The sequence below is a fragment of the Podarcis pityusensis genome, assembly GCF_964106645.2.
Source record: "Podarcis pityusensis genome assembly, chromosome: 1".
NCBI lineage: Eukaryota > Metazoa > Chordata > Lepidosauria > Squamata > Lacertidae > Podarcis > Podarcis pityusensis.
In genome coordinates, this window is record NC_138028.1 from 114,271,669 (window position 1) to 114,292,578 (window position 20,910).

Genomic DNA, 20,910 nt, shown 5'->3' on the forward strand with positions numbered 1-20,910 from the left:
GGTGAAGAGACAACAAAAATACCAAAACATTTGTACCTTTATGCAAATAACTTTTAAAAAATAAAATAAAAAGCAAAACGAGTCCATAAGATAGCTGGATTGGAGAAATAAGCATTCATGAGAAAATAAAGCAAGGCTGGTCAAATGTTTAATCCACTGAATTCTCTAATATACAACACAGTGAGGTCCAGTGTGGTATAGTGATCACAGTGTCAGATAAGGATAGATGAAGTAAAGGTATAGGTAAAGGTAAAGGGACCCCTGACCATTAGGTCAAGTTGTGACCGACTCTGGGGTTGCGGCGCTCATCTCGCTTTATTGGCCGAGGGAGCCAGCGTACAGCTTCCGGGTCATGTGGCCAGCATGACTAAGCCGCTTCTTGCAAACCAGAGCAGGGCACAGAAATGCCGTTTACCTTCCCGCTGGAGTGGTACCTATTTATCTACTTGCACTTTGACGTGCTTTCGAACTGCTAGGTTGGCAGGAGCAGGGACTGAGCAAAGGGAGCTCACCCCATCACGGGTTTTTGAACCGCCAACCTTCTGATCGGCAAGTCCTAGGCTCTGTGGTTTAACCCACAGCGCTACCCACATCCCTTACGATAGATGAAACCCAGGTTCAAATCTGCACCTAGCTATGAAGCTCCGTGTTGGGTGAGCTTAGGCCAGCCAGCTTAACCTACCTTGTTCAGACTGCACCAGGAATCTACCCAGCGCTCATGGGAAAATGTGGCATGATCTCAAATGAAACTTTAACAGATGGCATGACAAAAGTCTGTAATTTTATCAAGACAAGTTATTTGTTGTTTACTGTTGTGACAATCGTTTTCTCAAAATTTATCTTCTGTACCATGAAAATAAATAAAAAAGGTATTTTTTTAAAAAAATGGGGAGGGAAAGAGAATCAGGTTTGCTGCCTTGAACTCACTGGAGAAAAGGCAGGATATAAACATGGACAATTTTCTGCCACTTAAAAAAGAAGAAGAAAAATACCAAACATTATTCTACTCCTTAAAGAAAAATCTGTTCAACAGCAGAGGGCACTAATTTATAATATTTTGAGGTAAGTCGTCTTTGGCAATTCAGTCTGGATCCCTTTCCATTTCTTACAGAGAAGCTTGTTGCTCAAGCCAGCAGAAAGGGCTGGAAGTGCACAGGAAGAGACCGGACAGGCAGTCTTTTAAAAACTTCATGGCACAAGCAAAGCTTGCTTTGCTCAAGCTAACATTACAAGTTTCCTGCCTTTCAATGCCTTCATTCACACAAGCAGAATGTTACTCATGACATTACAGCATTTTACTGCTTGTGAACGTAGTCATATACCTACAAAATACCATATTTTTGCCCAGATCAACACCAGCGACTGTGGGGAGGGGACTTGCACATCGATGTGATTTTATCCTGCAAGGCAGATGAGCCCTAATACTTATTTTATAAGCAGGTCAAAGCCTAAAACATGGACTTTTAGTTTATCTTCAGGCTGATTCCATTTCTTGATGCATGCAACAAGGACCAAAATATACATTTGCAACAAGGACTGAAGTATACATTTGCAGCGATTCTTAGAAAGTTTTATGCTCAGTAAAAGAAGTACACCTACAGATAACCAGCGTAGCATCAGGATAAAAATAATTTTAAAAATGTAGTCAAAAAGAAACAAATAGATTTGTGTAGGGATTTACACAAAATTTTGTAAATGGTGAAACAGGGTTGCCATGTGTCCTCTTTTTCAGGAGTAAAATTTATGTCCAGGTGGATTTTTTAAATTTGCCAAAATGTCTCTGGCCATTCTTTCTGGATGAGACATAGGCATAACTGGTGGCTTTTCTATTCTCTTCTCCTGCCCCCCCCCAACAGCAATATATCACAGCTTCTATAGCCTACATATAGTAGGGGTATTGAAAATGAGAGTGGTCATAGCATCTTCTTTTTTGCTCTTCAAAATATGGCAACCCTATAAGCAGCTTTGCTGGCAGTGCTATTTTTCTAGAAGAAAAGGTGCAAGAACTCACCATGAACACCTCCCTTGTTCTCTTTAGAATGGCAATGGCGCCCACCTGAGAGGGGCCGGAACTGAGTTCGGCCGAGTTTCGGCTGTAGGAAAAGCCCTGATTGGTGGCAATAAAATGAGAAAAGCTTCATGGCTGTAACATTACTGTTACTCAGTCTCCAAGAGCCAATAAAAAACTTTAAAATATGCCTAGGACTTTATATATCTCTCCCCCCAAACATGTACGCATTGGGGTTTTTTGGTAAAAAATAAGGTTTGTACCTGCAACTGATTCAGCAAGAAGCAGTCTGTGGAAGAATCCTCAGCAAAACCACTGCTGTCAGAATGCTGACTTGCCGATCGTAAGAGCTGGTCTGCGAAAGCGAGAGAAACCAAGAGGTTCAAACAAACTTGTCTGCAGCAGATCTAGTGAACCAACACAGACACAAATCTGCATTTAGCTACGAAGAGCAGAACTGCAATGTTTGGCCTGTTCCATCCCGAAGGTTGTGATTTGAAACCATTTGCCCAAATCACACTGCCAGAACAAGAACTCAAAGAATTTCTACCGGTAGTATGAGAGGAGCCATCTTTCGTGTGAATTCCAAGACAGGCATTGTATAGTTTAGGTAGACACTAATAACCCTCTGGGTTCCCCCCTCCCCTTCCTTCCTGGAAAAGCAGGAACTCTCCAGTTATAGCCTGTAGAGACTTAGAAAATTCTGATCCATGCACAGGTCTACACTATTTGTGACCTATGAAGCCAACAAAGTCAACCAGCCACATGGGGTCTCCCATCAGCAAGTCAACCAATGTTTGCTGTCTGGGATGTAGAAGCAGGGACTGCCAAACATTGGGCAGGCGCAATATACATGGCTAGTAGCTGCTTTCAGCTTGGTACAACACAAGTGGTGCTAACGTGGTCTAGTAGGAAGAGCTTATGGATTTCTGCTGATTTACTGTATTTCCATTGGCTTCAGTGTGACTTGCTCAGTTTAAACAGGCCGACTTAAGTCATTTGCAGATTTGTGTGCCAGGTCAAGTGTCTTTCAAAACTGGACACATCTTAAAATTGAATTCAGCAGACAAATAAAGCAGTCCAAATATCCTGCTAAAATGATGAATTAAACCTGCTTCTTGCCCACGAGTGACTCTAACCATTAAGAACATTATCTGTGCAGCCCCCCCCCCCCGGACTCCATGTTCTTAAGTCATTCTGGTGTATATAACATAATGTTGAGATTGGCTTTTGTATTTATTTCCTTGTACTTTTCCTCCCAATGGGAGAATGGGGCAACTAAACACGATAGAAGATATCACAATCATAACAAACAATAAAATACTGTTTAAAAACACATATATCAAATCCTGCAAAACAAAACAGCAAAAACAGTCAGCAAAACTAGAGTTGCCATATTCCCAAAAGTGAAAATCCCAAACAAGTTGGGGTTTTGGAGATAATTTTTAAAGCTTTTTTTAAAAAATCACCCTACTTGCCATATATCTGAGTTTTCCCGGACATTTTGCTGATACAGCAAAAATCTGCCCGGATGCCATTTTTGAAACCCAATTCCCAGATGGGTCCAGGAAAAATTCCCAGATGTGTCCAGACGTATGGCAGCCCTAGCAAAACTACTGGTCTGTAGACAGGCGTCCCAAACTGAAATTCCTCTTGCAAAACTAAGGAAAACTTTCATTGTTTTTAAAACTGCTAGACACACTGCATTCAGTGCAGGCTGCCATGCTCCCAACCATCTGTTAGCTTACGTAGAGCTTCAGCCATCAAGGAGGCAGTATGCCAAGTACCACTACCTACTTAGTGCAGACTGGCATTTAACATGCAAATGCCCAATTACATCTGGATGCAGCGGAGCACATCACAGAAATCCAAGGAAGCGCAGCATCCTTCCTTGGGAAAGTGCTGTAGCATCTGCTTTGCATGCAAAAAACCCTCAGGTTTAACCCCTGGCATCTCCAGGTAAGGCTGGTAAAGACTCCTGCCCAAAACCCTGGAGAGCCATTGAGAGTTAGTATAAACCAGTGTTTCACAAACTTGAGTCTCCAGCTGTTGTTGGACTACAACTCCCATCATCCCTAACTAGCAGGGCCAGTGGTCAGGGGTGGTGGGAGTTGTGGTCCAACAACATCAAGTTTGAGAAACAATGGTAAAGACAATAATGAGCTAGATGGCTGGTCTGACTTGATATAGGCAAGCCTCCTACATTCAGATGCTGGCAATGGTCACATATAACTGTGTCAATGGATGTTGCTGGATTTAGTAGGTGTCCTTGCAGGCAGCCTGTGTCCTGCATGGGGCAGACCTTTACACATTTCACAAAGTTCTGTTATAAATAAAATAAGCCACAAAGAGGCATTTTACAACACAGGTCTCAGGATTCTGTGGGGAATTAAAGTGCACAGCTAGAGTAAACATTTTGGCAGGATCCAACTGAAACTCCTCTTTTCCCCTCCCCACCTAAATCGCTTTAAGAAACTGTATAATTTATAAGGAATGGCTGAAAAACGGAGCAGTGCAGTTTCTTAAAAGGTTGATGAAAGGTTTTTAAAGGTTCCGTGGAGCTGACAGTCAGTACATTTCTTACAAAGTTGCACATGAAAGAAATAATAACAATTAATCCATCAGGAGCTCTCAAGAGTCTTACAGAGCAGATTAAGTCAAGAAAGCCTTTTAACATTTGAAGGGGGTTCAACTTGCTGCTCATGAGTGTTAATAATTTGATGACTTCACACAAACGTCATTCAGAGCAGCGGCTACTTTTAGGGGCAAGCTTTCCAACTGAATCGGCTCTCCTGTTAGAAGGTGTTTTAAATTGGCAACGCCTGCAAGTGACTGGACTTGGGAACTCAACTCACAAAAGATATGCCTTATCGTCAAGCTATGGCTCCTCCACAATAGACAAGGGTGACAAAAGTATTTAGTGGTGTTCATTTTTTAATTTTTAGAATGTTTATTTGCAGATATAACAAAAAGAAAAGGAGAAGGGGGACATTTAAAATATTTTTTCCACCAGCCTCAATTTAAACATATAGATTAATATAAGCAGTCCATACGTCTGAATAAGTATCTAAATGAGATTGATTATTATAAGCCCTGTGCCCAAAATGTAGAAAGGGCAGTGAAATCTTCAGACCACTGAGTAATAGATGGTGGCCTTGCAAAGTAGTAATTGCAAGTTTTTATTAGGTTGGCCTTTGTGAACCACCAAATAATTTTTAAAAAAGCATTACGAACAGTAAAATTAATACCTGCTTTATACCTGAAGGCCCAGTGTGAGCAACGTTCAGAAACAAATAGTCAAAACATTTTCAAAAGAGAGAGAAATGCTCTTATTGGCTGCTTTAAAGGGCACACGAACTCAAAAACACGCTGAAACTCAATCCAACAAATTCACATCAGCAAATTCCCCTTTGTAATAATTCTTATCATACATTCCTATCCACTAAACAAACTGGCTTGAACCTGTTACGCCTTAGTCAATTTTGCATTCTGCAGACTCAGATCTAAATCTGAAACCAGAAAAACAGGAGCGAGTTAACAGCATAGCAGTGTCCTACTTGACCCTTAACTTGGTTAGCGGTGCAGGAGCAGGGTCTTCATTTGCAATTTGTTTCATCCCCTGAGGAAACCCTTGGCCTCCAGGTGTTGGTGGAATCCAGAGTCCATCATCCCTAATTGATGGCTGAGGCTGATGGGAGCTGGAGGGCCACAGGTCCCCCATCTTTGTATGTAAGGCTTTTGGCAAGTTGGCTCTTCTCCACTGCTCAACTAAAGAGAGCTATATAAAGTTGACAACCATATAGACACTGTCTTCCAAAACACCTCAGGGAAGCAGAGGGGAACAGCTGGTGGGCTCAGGAGGAAAGAGTGGCGGGTTGCTACTGCTGCACCCCAGTATCTGCTGGTTAGCAGGGTCAACTCTGATGGCATCCTCTAGCTGAGAGGTTCTCAGATATCTAGGCCATGAAGAACTGCTGGCCCTGCGTATTGACCTGTTTGTGTACTGAAGTCTGCACACATATCTGTAACTTTTGTATTAACTACCTCCCCAAACGGGAAGCAACTGCTAAAAATAAAGAAGCAACACCTCCTGCAAAACTGAAATAATGGTCAACAACAACAACAAATTGTGGCAATGAATTATTTCACATTTCCAGTGGACACACGCAAAACTTTGATCTCCTCAGCTGAAAAACACTTGTAAATCCATCCCAGAAGCTGAATACTGGTATAGTAGAAACCCAATGTAGTGTATGGTTAGGACTTGGGAGACAAGGGTTCATATCCCCATCCAGTCATGGGCTCATTTGGTGACCATCGACCAGTCCCCATCTCTCAGCCAAACATACCTCAGACGGTTGTTGTGATAATGAGATGAGGAGGGGAGAACCACGTATACCATGACCTTGAGCAAATTAGTGGCAAGGCAAGATACAAATGTAGAAGGAGTACTAGTAATATCAACAGGTAGGTAGCCGTGTTGGTCTGCCGTAGTCGAAACAAAATAAAATAACTAAAATAAAATAAATAAATTCCTTCCAGTAGCACCTTAGAGACCAACTAAGTTAGCTATTGGTATGTGCTATAGTGTCGAAAGCTAATACCAATAACTAACTTAGTTGATCTCTAAGGTAATACTGGAAGGAATTTTTTTTATAAAAAAATTACAATTTTATTTATTGTATTTTGTTAGTAATATCAACATAAACCCTTTAAATGGCTATATAAAATAGGTGATGCTGGGCAAATGTCTTATCACAGGACGGCTGGATTCAGTATAAGGCAAGTTCATATGATTGCATTTGACTTCTGAGCTTTCAAGACACTTGGGTGTTCAACTTCTCTCTCAATCTGCCAGAGACTTGAGAGCTGGGGTTCCAGAAAGAACAAATCAACTGTTACTTACAGGTTTGTTAAACCCACCCTCTTCTTCAGCGTCATGCTCACGGTTCCCCCCAACCATTTTATCCCTACGACAACTCTGTGAGGTAGGTTAGACTGAAATGCAGCAACACTGGCCCATGGTCACCTAGTGAGCTTCATGGCCAAGAGGGGATTTAAACCTTGATCTCTGAAGCCTTACTCCAGTGATGGCCAAACTTGGCCTTCCAGCTGTTTTGGGACTACAATTCCCATCATCCCTGACCACTGGTCCTGTTAGCTAAGGATGATGGGAGTTGTAGTCCCAAAACAGCTGGAGGGCCAAGTTTGGCCATCACTACCTTACTCCAACACTGGCACACTAGCCCCCCCCCCCCCAATACTCATGTTGCTCCAAGGTCAAGCCATCACAGAAGAAAGGGGTGAGGGGCAGGAAAGTGGTGCCTTCCCTGAAATGAGCTTCCTCCAGTTAACTAGCATTGCACACGCTGGACATTTCAGCAGCACTTTCATTTTTATAGTGCAGAGCAAAGGTATCTTTTTGTTCCAGTCATAGGAAAGAAATCCAGAAAGCAAAGCATATCTCCATTCGGGTTACGTAATAACAAATGCTGGTGCTGAACACACCAGATAAACTCATTTGGGTAAAATGCATTACCTAAAAAGTACATCATATCATAAGTACAGGAAGATTGTTCTGCAATATTGTTTTTTCAGCCAACAGAAGATTATGAAAAATGATTACATTAAGCTTTTTTCTTTTTAAGCACAATTCATAAAGAGGGCAGTGACATTTTTTTAAAAGCTTGCATTTGTGCATGGCACAGTAGTTGTAAAATGCAGCAGTGTTTAACATAAAAATCCTAAGAATGGGTTGCCCCCATGCTTGTAAAAAAAAAAAAAAGACAAAGATTATAAAAACAATCAGATATTGTACGTTTTACTGCTTGCCTGCTAAACATGTTTTTCAGACCGCAGTAAGTTACAAAAAGCAACAGTGACCTTCTCCTTGGAGGCACAATGCCACCAAAAATGTATTACAAGTGCATAACATTCTGTGCTGAAGAGCATAACACTGGTATGGGTATCAAAGCAGCCATTTAAGAGTCACAAGCTACAAATATGAAAGGTGCATCTGGACTCCTGTTTTGTTATTAACGGGCTTTGGAAACAGGCAGTGGAAAACAGGTTGATGGAAGTGAGATAACATCTTGCAATGCAAGGCTAGGGCTTTCATGTGAGCCTGAACCAAGGTTGAAGGACTTAAGGACTCGGAGAATTAATAAACAAAACCTAGGTCTGATAACAAGCTGATTTATTACTAAACAGGAGCATAGGGCTCTCAACTCAAAGTGCACACAATCACACAAGCATGTATGTACCTAAATTCTATTGTCAGCTGCACATGCACATGGCATCAGTGTTTTTTCCCCAAAACTTTTGAGATCAGTAGCAAAATGTTTTCTGTATTGAAACTGGAAGCACAATTCACTCTATATGTCTATTTTATTTATATTGTATAGCAACTTCTAAAGTACATTCAAAAGTTACATGCATGCAATGAACAATGCATTTTCTTGATCAGTTCCCTGAATGGTGGGCAGATATCTTTGCCACACTGCACAATAACCCAGTTAATTTGGCCTCCCAGGATCCCACCCCTTTTCCTTGCTCAGACAAGGCTCAGGAATCAAATGGTGCTTTCCTGTGATGCATTCTGGGATTTCTTCATGTCCATCAGCTGTATAGTGCAGGCTGGGAATCCTACACTGCCCTTGCCTTCATCCTTTGGGCAATAGCATTGCCCATATATTGGCAGAGAAGGTAAAGGTAAAGGGACCCCTGACCATTAGGTCCAGTCGTGACCGACTCTGGGGTTGTGGCGCTCATCTCACTTTATTGGCCGAGGGAGCCGGCGTACAGCTTCCGGGTCATGTGGCCAGCATGACTAAGCCGCTTCTGGCGAACCAGAGCAGCACACGGAAACGCCGTTTATCTTCCCGCCTGAGCGGTAACTATTTATCTACTTGCACTGCGTGCTTTCGAACTGCTAGGTTGGCAGGAGCAGGGACCGAGCAATGGGAGCTCACCTCGTCGTGGGGATTCGAACCGCCGACCTTCTGATCGGCAAGTCCTAGGCTCTGTAGTTTAACCCACAGCGCCACCCACATACCTTAGTGGCAGAGAAAGAGGGGAATAAATACTGCACCCTGAAAACAGACCTACTAGGGAAGAATCCCCCTTGGAAACAGTGGAACTTAACATGTGCAGAGGACTGCAGTGGAAGACAATCTGTGTGGTCAAAAGTACGAGGCTTCTGTACAGTCAGCAGTCTGAAGGGCAGTAAAATGCTGCATGTACCACACAATTCAGGTTGAAAGAGTTTGTAATTTTAAGGTTTAAAATTGTCATTTCAAATGACAGGGCTCCGTTATAAAAAAAACAAAGCAAAACACAACCTTTCAGTTTCTCCGACACAGAGAAGCAGAACCATTCATTGAGGTTAGAAATGTGATTCATCCTCTCTCATTTGAAGTGCCACTTCACAAGGGGAACACTATGATTTGAAAGCTGGCAGAGAAGCAGACAAGGATCTTTTGGGTGGGCTGCAATTTAAGAAGCTCCCAAGTACTTGCATCAACATGTCAATGGGCACTGTCAGAAATAAATGGGGCTGTGCCAGAGCCATTTCAGAGGGGGCCAAAAAGAAAGAGGAGAGAAACCTACTCACCTTTTTTAGTTTTGGCTAAAGCCAGCTGGCTCATGTTAAGAGCATGTGGAATCTCTCCTTCTGTACTTTGAATCTGCAGTAGGAATAAAATCAAAGCATTTTTTGAGTCATGCCCAACAGACAGTTATGCCCACTGATCAACATAACTAGCTACTTAGCTGATTCACAATCCAACGCAATCAAATTTGGCAATCCAAAGTAAACATTCATTGCTGTTTATCACTAGTATATCCCTTTCAGACTTCCTGCAGCAGAAAATAAGTACTTAAGCTGGAACATGCAGAACACGATATATGTGGAATAAAAAGACACCATATCAGTATTCCAGGGGCAATGAAGGTTTTGGGTTTTTTTTAAAAAAGAGAAATGTTGTATAGAAAACACAATCATCTCCAAAAGAGCTTTTCATTTTTAGGCAAGAATGTTTAAAAACAAAACAAACAACAACAACAACAACAACAACAACAGGAGGTAGCTGTGCTGGTTTATTGATGCAGTAACACAATATCATTATTTAGACCAAACAAAAATAATAAAGTTAATGACAGCTAGCTTGTGAATTTCACTAAAGTCTTCCCCAAACGCTGTGTTTAAAAGGGTGGAGGGAGACACTGTTCGTAAAGGGCGTTGTAGAGGCCCCAGTGGCAAATCTTCTGATCTTAAAACCACTAACATGTTTCAGAGGTTTCTACCATGCCTCTAAGTCTGCAAGCTACCGCCTTCTCTCTCTCTCCCCCAGTCCAAACCACGTTAATACTGATCCTCAGAACAGTTCTGCGAAAGCTGAAAACTACCCCATTGCTTTAGGATTTTAGCAGATCCTAACTAATCTCCCCTTGATACAATTCCGTATGTAGACTTTTTAATATTATTTCTACAGGTTCATAGATGAAGAATTGAGTATTCACACATAGCTCAGTGGGTTAGAGCAGGGGTCAGCAAACTTTTTCAGTCCACTGTCCCTTAGACCTTGTGGGGGCGGGGCGAACTACCGTATTTTTTGCACCATAACACTCACTTTTTTCCTCCTAGAAAGTAAGGGAAAATGTCTGTGCGTGTTATAGAGGAAATGCCTATGGGTGGCATGCCTACGGATTTTCCTCCTCTAAAAACTACGTGCGTGTTATGGTCGGGTGCGTGTTATGGAGCGAAAAATACGGTATATTTTGAAAAGGGGAAAAAAATGAACAAATTCCTATGCCCCACAAATAACCCAGAGATGCATTTTAAATAAAAGGACACATTCTACTCATGTAAAAACACGCTGATTCCTGGACCAGTCGCGGGCTGGATTGAGAAGGCGATTCGGCTGGATCCGGCCCCTGGGCCTTAGTTTGCCTACCCATGGGTTGCAGCGGTTCTCAACCTGTGGGTCCCCAGATGTTGTTAGACTACAACTCCCATCATCCCTGACCACTGGTCATGTTGGCTAGGAATGATGGGAGTTGTAGTTCAACAACATCTGGGGACCCACAAGTTGAGAAACACTGGGTTAGAGCATAGTGCTAACCATGCCAAGTCTGCAGGTTTGATCCCCATATGTGACAACTTCATATTCCTGCACTGCAGGGGGTTGTACTAGATCAGTGTTTCCCAAATGCGGGTCTCCAGCTGTTTTTGGACTACAGTTCCCATCAGTGTTCAAAACTCCCATTGTTCTAGGCACATTTTGCGACAGGGAATTTCATTAGTGTGAGCAGTTTCTGAGCTCTGGGCTCAGTACTGTGCCTGAGAATTCAGATTAAAACTGCAGAGTGGAAGGAAAGGAGGACCTTTCTCTCCCTCCCCACTACCAGCTACTCTCTGACGACTGGAGAAGAGACCCTCTTAAGAATATTAGGGGGGTGGGCATGGGAAAGACGAGACCACGTGAAAAACAAACATAATATTTTAGCTGCAGTTCATTCATTTTCAGCTTTTTATTTTTGTTATAAAAAAGCACACCTAGACATTCTGTTGTTGTGCCCATAACCTAGGTTTAAGGTGCCATTTAGCTCCCAGCTTTCATATCTCAGTTTCTAACACTGATTCCCATGATCCCTGACTGCTAGTCCTGCTAGCTAAGGATGATGGGAGGTGTAGTCCAAAAACAGTGGGAGACCCAAGTTTGGGAAACACTGACTAGATGATCCTGAGGTTCCCTTCCAGCTCTATGGTTTTATGATTCTATAACACCACATGGTAGGTTTATTACCAAAGTAATTAACACCACAGACAAGGCCTGACATCACCTCAAAACACCATCCAATGTCAGCTGTCAAATCATGACTAATCTGGCCAGTAGATTCACCCAAAACATTTAAATAGGCAGCACTACAGGTTTCACAGCTCACATTTCCCTCTATAAAGTTCTATTTAGTGTCAGAGACTATGTTGCAAGGCAGGCAGGCCTGCTAGCAGGAATGGGGAGATGTAGCACAAAGCAGCTCCTTTGTTTAAACAGCATGAAAGCTTCTCTAAATTAATTGCTAAATAAGCAGTTCTCATGCAACTTCCCACCACCCAGCAACAAAGAGAAACTAGACAGGAAAGGTTTTGTTCAAGGGGGGAAATGTCTCTTTTCTTGTTGCACAAAGCAAGAGAGCCACCTCATCAATAAAATTATATATAAAACCATCCCGGATGTAAGAATCAAATTAAAATTTCAAAATTAAGTAAAAAAGAAACCATACCACCAGTTGCAATCAATCTAAAAGATGAACGTGACTACTATTTATTAGCATTCAACAGGTTTTGCAGGTAAAGTTAGCTTTGCCCCAAGGTAGGATGAGACTGCAGTCACCTCTGTTTAAATTCCCCTAGTTCTAGTGAGTTATTGCTAGCCATTGTTTGGAGAAAGCCTTGTAACCAGCTACAACACAGCTGCCAACTTTTTGGTGTGGCAACTGAGGGAATAATTATGCCTTTAAGCAAACACATCCTCCCCAACCCAAACAAGGAAGGAAGACATCCCACAAGCTAATCTAATCACCCCACACAAAGTGGCAATTGCCTCGATTGCGATAAGATTATTAATGTGCTCAACTGATTGGGAGATGCGTATCATCACCAATGTGGTATACATCACAATTCTTGTTTAATTCATATAAGAATAGGATATTCAAGAGTGTGACTAGGAACGACACACTGAGTGTCAGCCGCATTCCATCTAGAGTGTCAAACTAAAAGCACCCAATCCAAAGCAATGCAAAATGGAGACTAGTGGCTACGCTATAGCAAGGATAGGCAAATGTTTACTTTTCGAGGGCCATGTTCTCTCAGTGTTACTTTGTCAGGAGCCACATACTGATAAGTCAGTGGAGCCACAGTCAAAAGTAGCTGGGCTTTTCTTTCTCTTTAACCCTCCCTTTTCCTTCTGTTTCTCCCTCTCTTTGCCACCCACATGAAATTGCCTGTTCTGGTCTCCAAAAGCTGAGGCTGCTGAAGAGACCAGAGACCATCTTGGCTGTGAGCCCAGGAAGACCTGCTCCCTGCCTTGTGGGCCTTTTCCACTTGGCCTGGGAAGGACTGACTCCAACTACAAAAGCTGAGGCTGCTGAACAGACTCTTGGGCTGGGGTGCTGTTGTGGGGTGGGGGTGGGGAGGCGTATTGCATTTTTATTTTGGATCTTATTGTGATTTATGTGGAAATTGTTTGGTTTGGTTGCGTATTTGTAATGTTTTATTTATTTTTTTACAACTACTTTTGTTGTATATATATTTACATGTTGTAAACAGCCTTGATCATGGTTTAAACTGTGGAAAGACATGTATGTATGCATGTATGTATGTGTATGCATGTACAGTGTCTGAAGCTTTACTCCATGTTAACATTTTGCCAAAAGCAATACTAGAAGTAGCAGGTGCCAATTAGATGATGTAAAATTAACCGAGAGTCTTGTCCAAACAATTAGAATCCATGCCAAAACCATCTGCTATCCCCAAGTTTGCATATACATTGTTCATTCTAGCAATTTTCTCTGAACTACTCAATCCCAGACTCTTGGGAGGGAGGGGGCCCCACCAAGAATAAACTTTTTTTAAAAAAGGCTATCACACCCTCTCAGTCGAAATCAGCTCATTGCTTGCCAGAAAAACTGTATTGTCTAGTTTCGTCTAGACCCATTATGATGGCAAAGGTTACTCTATGCATGTGTTTGCAAGAAAACTACGTATCTGAGTGGCCTGCAAAGGCGCCTTAAGAGTGTAATCTTATCTGTGTCTGCTCAAGAAATAAGCACTACTGAATTCAGCTGTACTTACTCCCATTTAAGCACATATAAGATTGCAGCTTAGCAACAGCGCTACCTAAACACAAAAACATCTCTTCATTGTTAAAAAAGAACTCTGAAATCCAGGACACAGCAAACTATAAATAGCCATTCCTTAAATTACAGAGGTTATATGCAAACTGTAGACAAGCTACAAATACAAAACTTTCTTCTGTTACATTTCACCTAAAGGTAGCAAACCCTGAATATTGTAACACGTTTAGTCTGTGAGAGAAGAACCTTCATATTCTGGAACATAGCTTTGATAATATTCATATGAAAAGGTTTAATACCAATTACTATTACCTGGCAGAAGATTCTGGATTTTTCCAGAAGTGGGTGGATTCCCCACAACTTCCAAATCCCCAAATTTGAGCTTATGGTCAACATGGGTTTGGGTAGCCTGTATAATTTTTTGCCACTAACAAACTTGTTATTTAAACATATCTGAATCAGTGCTTCAAGCCGCAACATCATTTTATTCACCAGCCATCATTTTATGTAATATTTGGTCATTCAGAGTGGCATTTCTTGCTCCTGACTACTTCCCTCAAGTGAGCAGGGCAATAAAGTAACTGTGCCCATTGCAATAACCTCTGTGTCACACAATCGTCTCCAGTCACGTTCCCCAAAGTGATGCTGCCTATAAAACAAAGTGTGATCTTTAAATTACTAAGGCTGGTATTAAGAACTGCAAATATTTATGCCAACTTGTTTAAGTAAGAATCCATCTAAGTGAAGGCAGCTAGACTTGTTCTCTCCCTTCTCAAGTGGCCAGTCTCCACATTTCACAACTGACCAACTTTCAGACATTTCCTCAATTCCAAGATGTTCTTTGGTGATAAAACTGCTTGCTTTCTCTTTTCTCACACAACAAACTCTGACTTAATACTGGTTTATTAAAATAGAAACATCCAATATCAAAGGACTTCCTTTTAGGAAACCAGCATATTTTCAAAATATCAAGCTGAGGCATTGTGTCCCTGTTATCACAGCTTAAAAAGAATGGATTAAATGCTATTGAAAGAAAACTGTTTGAGCTTTGTCCAAGGAAACAAAATGGGGGATTTTTGTATGCATTTTGTTGTGTCATTCCCTCTCCCCACCCCACACCCCTGGAAGGCTAAAGGGAAAGACATCTTGAATCTTACAGCACTGCGCCAGCACAGCACACAAGACAAATTCCAGATGTGCCCCCAGCTGTGCCATTTAGTGAACCCACAGTTCTGGTGCAGGTCCTCACCAATTCTGTGGGTTTGCCATGGTGGCAGAAGACAGTAGTAATGCCACTGAAATCTGTGATGGGCATCTGCCATTTTGACTTTTTCACCGTGCCCTGGCAGAACATGGCAGGAAGACCTCAACTCAAATATAGCTGGGTGGGTCTCTTCCAGGGCCCTGAATCCTGACTGGAAGCTGCCTGAGCATTCCACATGCTGGCACCAGCCCTGACACAGGGATTTGGCCTCTATTTGCCATGTCTATCTTGAAGGTGAAAAGAAGAAACATGTCCCAAATAGATTCAGCCTGAAAGCACTTATTCGGGCCCAAACCACTTGGGAAAATGCTTGAAATGGCAAAGTCCTCAAAGAATGGCTTTACTGTAACAGTTCAGTATGATGTTAAAGTTGGACAACATAGAGGCTGTGATGTCAGAGATGATGCTGTTATGAGTAGGAGAGCTCAAATTTTCCAGCAGAGATACATGCAGATATTTGAAAAGAAATGAAATAAAGATGATCCACATGGATAGCTCAGTTGGTTACAGCATGGTGCACTTCTCGGTAGTGGTTATTTGTTTATTTGTTTATTTATTATTATTATCAATAAGAGCTGCATATTCCTGCATTGCAGGGAGTTGGACTAGATGATCCTCAGGGTCCCAACCAACTGTATGATTCTATGTATACCTTTCCCTTTCCATCAGTGGTCTCCAAGACAGTTTAGAGTCTAAAACTACAGTACCACAAGAAACACACACACAATGAATAGGAAATGAATGCCACCAAGATGACCACAGTTTAGCTAAAACCCTAATTTTTCTCTTCCCTGTTCCTTTCTATAATGAGGCTAATTGATCCCTTGATTCACAATACACATGGATTTCACAGGCACACAGACACACACACACACACACACACACACACAAAATAGTTCAGCTTCCTTCTAGAAATCCTAGTATGGCCACTTCTGTTGACTGCCCTTGTCTAATCCTCATCCTAAACAAGATTCTATGCCAGAGGGAACTTTGATGTAGGTGCTTAGAACCTTACAAAGGCTTAGCCTGGGATGGGACACCTGTGGTTCTCTTTATGTTGCTGGGCAACAGCTCCCATCATCCCTGACCAGCTAGGGATGACTGGAACTGTAATCCAAAAACATCTGGAGACACAAGTTGAGGAAACCCCAGACTAGATGATCCTCAGAGTCACTGCCAACTCTATGAGTCAGTGAAAAGAAGACGAGGGATGAAGATGAGAAGGAGGGAGCAGAGCTGGCATGCTTGGTTCCCCACTTCCGTGCCTCTCACATGTTTTATTAGGTAAAAGGAATGCCTGACCATTAGGTTCAATCATGACCAACTCTGGGGTTGTAGCGTTCATCTCGCTTTATTGGCCGAGGGAGCCGGCATACAGCTTCCGGGTCATGTGGACGGCATGACTAAGCCGCTTCTGGTGAACCAGAGCAGCGCACGGAAATGCCGTTTACCTTCCCGCCAGAGCGGTACCTATTTATCTACTTGCACTTTGACATGCTTTCGAACTGCTAGGTTGGCAGGAGCAGGGACTGAGCCACGGAAGCTCACCCCGTTGCGGGGATTCGAACTGCCGACCTTCTGATCGGCAAGTCCTAGGCTCTGTGGTTTAACCCACAGCGCCACCCACGTCCCATGTTTCCTTAATAGGATAATAATAATAGCATAATAGTAATGTCTGAAGAAGGCTTATGAAAGTGCAATAGTGACCTATGCAAATACTGCTGTGATCTTCATGCAGAGCTGCACCAGGCAGCCTCTTATGAGCAGTTATTCTGAGGAACTGCACACAGAGGCAGCAGAACTGGCTTGGAACAAGACACAAACCTCTTCTGGGAATGGGAGATTTGGGCTTGCAACAGCCTTTAATCATGTAATCTCACAGAGTAACAGGAACTCTCTTGTGGTTATACGGCAGCCTGGATGAGAACAGACTCCCTCAACCCGGCAGCCTCCCCCCCCACCCCCCAAAATGCCTGAATCTTGGCTCCAGTCATCTTCAGCAAGCATGGCCAGGGATGATTGGAGCTATAGTTCAAATCATCTGGAAAACACCAGGCTGGACTAGAACATCTAGACAGATGGACAAGGAATGCAGAAAGAGAAAGCTGCTGCACAAACGAGTCTCAAAATTCTACTCGTCTTCATAATTGACCACCACTTCTTTGCCAAGGCACACTGTTGCATAGGGCTGCCATAAGTCTGGGATTTCCCAGACATATCTGGGATATGTCCGTCAAAAATAACGTCCGGGTGGAATTTTTGAAAAGCGGTAAAAACCCGGGCGTATGGCAACCCATGCCATTAGTGTCGATTTTTCAGCAAATCTCCTTAAAAATAGCAGAAAACTTCAACAACTTTGCCCAAAAAGGCTCAACAAACTTTTGTGTCCGGATTTTCACTTTTTGAAATATGCATTGCATTGCAAGCCAATAACCAGATCCAGCCACTTTTTCAACTTCACCGTGATCAGAGCCAAGTTCACAGTATGGCCCTGAGTCCTGCCACCCCATCTAATTAAAAACAACAACAGAATTCTATATAAATCTCAGTGTGCATCAGAAGCAGCCGTGGTGGATTTAAATCAGTGCCACCGGGGCTAATGGCAAAATGCTAGAATAGTCGGGAAAGGCAAGGTGCAACTAGAGCAAGTAGAGAGCAGAAAGCTCTCTGCGGACAGGCAAGACCCAGGTGAGTGAATTTAGTTCACCCTCAATATTAGAAGTCCTTCCCCATTCCCAGAGCCTTGCAGTTTCAGCAGCCACACAAAGCAGTGCCTCTTTTTAAAGCCCCTCTTTGCAAACAAAATGAAGGTTAGAAACCTCTTCACAAAAACAAACTCATTCCTGAATCTTCTAAGGAAAGTCACTTGAAGAAGCTGGACATCCAAGATTTGCAACCCTGGAAGAAAGCCTCTCCGACTGTAGCTGCACTGAAAATTCCCAGGGATATAATATGCTACATATCATTGTCTAGCACTAGTATCAGAATTTACACTGTGTTAGTGACAGGTTTACTTCAATGACATTTTTTTTAAAAAAAACCACCACAACACCACACATGCACATGCACACACGCAAAACAGCTTACTGCAGTTTCCTACAGAATCAAATACATATTGAAAAAGCTCATCTCACAAGCCTTTCTGCTACGGTCTGGCTTTTCGGAGGCGTTGCCTTGGTCTACTTGCTCCCGGTTGGGTACACTTAAGCTTCTTGTGTTCCCACCTTTCTATTTTTTCCTGGTGGCATTTTTGGAGGGGGAAGGACCAGATCATTTGTCATCACCCGCCCTTGCCTGGACCCCAGGATCAAAGCCCCACCAGCATTTGTACCCTGCAAACTTGCAACCGACGCCCAGTCCACCCCTCTGCGCCTCCTTAGCCAATATCAATATGGGACATAGACTTGAGAGAATCGTGATTGGCTGAGAGGGCAGAGGCCAGGGCTCCCGAGGAAACTTTGCCTTGACTCACTCCCACACTGGCTATCTTGACAGCAACAGACTTCCTAAAGGAGCCCCAGGATAGCACGGAAAAACCTGCAGGAATGTAAGCTTGCCATGCGATGCCTGATGAAAACATGCCAAAGCAATGCAGACCAGAAGGCCGCTGGGCACTCCCAGCACACACTCATTGTTTCATATGCATTTTTAGAAACACAAATAATTTTTTTTTAAAGGGAATTGCCTCATTCCTGTTGGGAAAAGCTGGATTTCCCACTCCTGTGGACTTAAACACCTCTAACCAGAATGCAGATGCTTATTTAGCAAGAATTTGTCATCATTTCAGCACATCAGCTGTACTTAAGCTCGCTGATGCTTCCTAGTAGTCACAATGGCTATATGCTACCTCTAGATCAAAGGAGCATACAAAACTGGGTAAGGCTGGGCGATATCCAGTTTTCAAGATTGTGAAGTATCACCAGCTAAACATTGCAGTACAGTGGTACCTTGGGTTAAGTACTTAATTCGTTCCGGAGGTCCGTACTTAACCTGAAACTGTTCTTAACCTGAAGCACCACTTTATCTAATGGGGCCTCCTGCTGATGCCGCGCTGCCGGAACCCGATTTCTGTTCTCATCCTGAAGCAAAGTTCTTAACCTGAAGCACTATTTCCGGGTTAGCGGAGTCTGTAAGCTGAAGCATATGTAACCTGCGGTACCACTGTATGCTGATATATCACAATGTCTCAAATGAGGATGGAGCTATATGGAGGCATTGGCCGGCTTCACGGTTTTTCCCACATCATGATTTTTGCCGGCACCTGCTCTTGTGATTCGCTGCCCCCCTGCAGGAGGCAGGGGAGAGCCGAGTCGGCAGAGTTAACATGGGCTGCAGGAATCGAGAGAAGCACTGGCTGGCTTTACGGTTTTTCCCACCTTGTGATTTTTGCACAGCACACACACACCACAATTCATGACACATTGCCAGGTCAAAAATTACAAAACCAGTATCACGATATGGACTTCAATCCGATTTTGGATGATATATTGATATTTCGCCCAGCCCTAGCATAGGAGACCAAGGAGGACTTTGCACATAGCCCAAACAAATGCCTTTCCACTTACCTCTTCCATCTCAAACGAGTCCTTCTGCTGCAACATGAGATTGGCAATGGATGGGTTGGCTATTGAAGCACAGGGCTGTTTATCCAACACGGGAGCAGGAGTTATTTGCAGTTCGGCGTTAACTTTGAGCCCAGAACTGGCTGGTGCTAGTGCATCACTCTCGATACTACTGGATGTTGTAGCAGCAGCTTTTTCATCTGAATAATCAACCGAGTCCTTGGTTTCAGGAGGCACAGTACCATCTCCTTGCTTTGCATTCATGCCAGAAGAAATTCCCGAAGCATTGAGACCCTCAGCCGCAGTGGACTGGTTGCTTGGCGTCTCCTCTTTTACCGTAGCCAGCAGAGAAGCTTTGAAGTGTTTTGGAGTTTTGGGCTCATTTTTCGCCTCCGCTTCTTCAGCCCCACTTTCGGCTTTCCCCTTCTCGACTGGTGAGGCGGCAGGGCTGCCGGCCCCTTCGCCTGCCTGCGGGCTCCCATACAGATTGAGTTTAGACAAGGTCTTGATGAAACGACTCGCCGTGTTGCTCCGCGTCAGAGGAGGAGGGCTGGGTGCCTCTTTGCTGGAAGCGGTCGAATTCATGCTCCCAATTTTCTGCAGCGGAGTGCCAGAGACTTGGGAGTACAAGGAAGAGAATGCATTGGCCACCGTGGTGAGCACTTCAATTTGACGAAAGCGGCCTGGCAAAAGGACAAAAAAACAAAGAGATGACAAAGAGAACAATGGGAGGCATTGTAAGAGTCAATAATGAAGCTGCTTGGAACTTGCAAAGGTAAAAACAAACACATAGCAGGCAAAGGCCCACCAGATTGCTAAACCTCAAATGTCTCTGTCAAAGAGTACCCACAGCCTTGGGCTTTTCCGAAATTCATTTTTTTAAAAAGCCAATCGTTTTATTTTATTTTTAAGAACAGCTGTTTGTTACTTCGTACTCCAAACTATTGCATTTCATTATTAAAATGTCATTCTGACTATTACATGAAAAAGGAAAACACACACATATACAAAATGTTACTGCCAATAGGCTAGTCTTTAAATCACTTGTGCCTTTCAAGTTACACAAACTATACATTTTGGTTGCATCTAGCAAAGTTCTGGTGAAATGTTTCAGGAGAGAGAGGTCAGCATCGGCCCTTTTCACCACCTTTGCCCACCCAGGTCCCTGCCCCCTTAACTCACATCCACCCCCCTCAAAGTGGTTTCATATCCTTTCCTCT

General features: G+C 43.0%; 1 protein-coding gene across 5 annotated transcripts in view; it reads right to left on the minus strand.

Moving 5' to 3' along the window:
* ITPRID2 (ITPR interacting domain containing 2) overlaps positions 1 to 20,910 on the minus strand; it is a 66,161-nt gene that overhangs the window by 13,801 nt on the left and 31,450 nt on the right. For all 5 annotated transcript variants that reach the window (XM_081023420.1, XM_081023419.1, XM_081023421.1 and 2 more), the window contains 3 exons: positions 19,694 to 20,373; positions 9,621 to 9,693; positions 2,272 to 2,363 (listed from right to left, as the gene is read on the minus strand). In XM_081023420.1, coding sequence (XP_080879546.1) covers positions 2,272 to 2,363; positions 9,621 to 9,693; positions 19,694 to 20,373 — 845 coding nt within the window. The remainder of the gene's footprint in view (positions 1 to 2,271; positions 2,364 to 9,620; positions 9,694 to 19,693; positions 20,374 to 20,910) is intronic.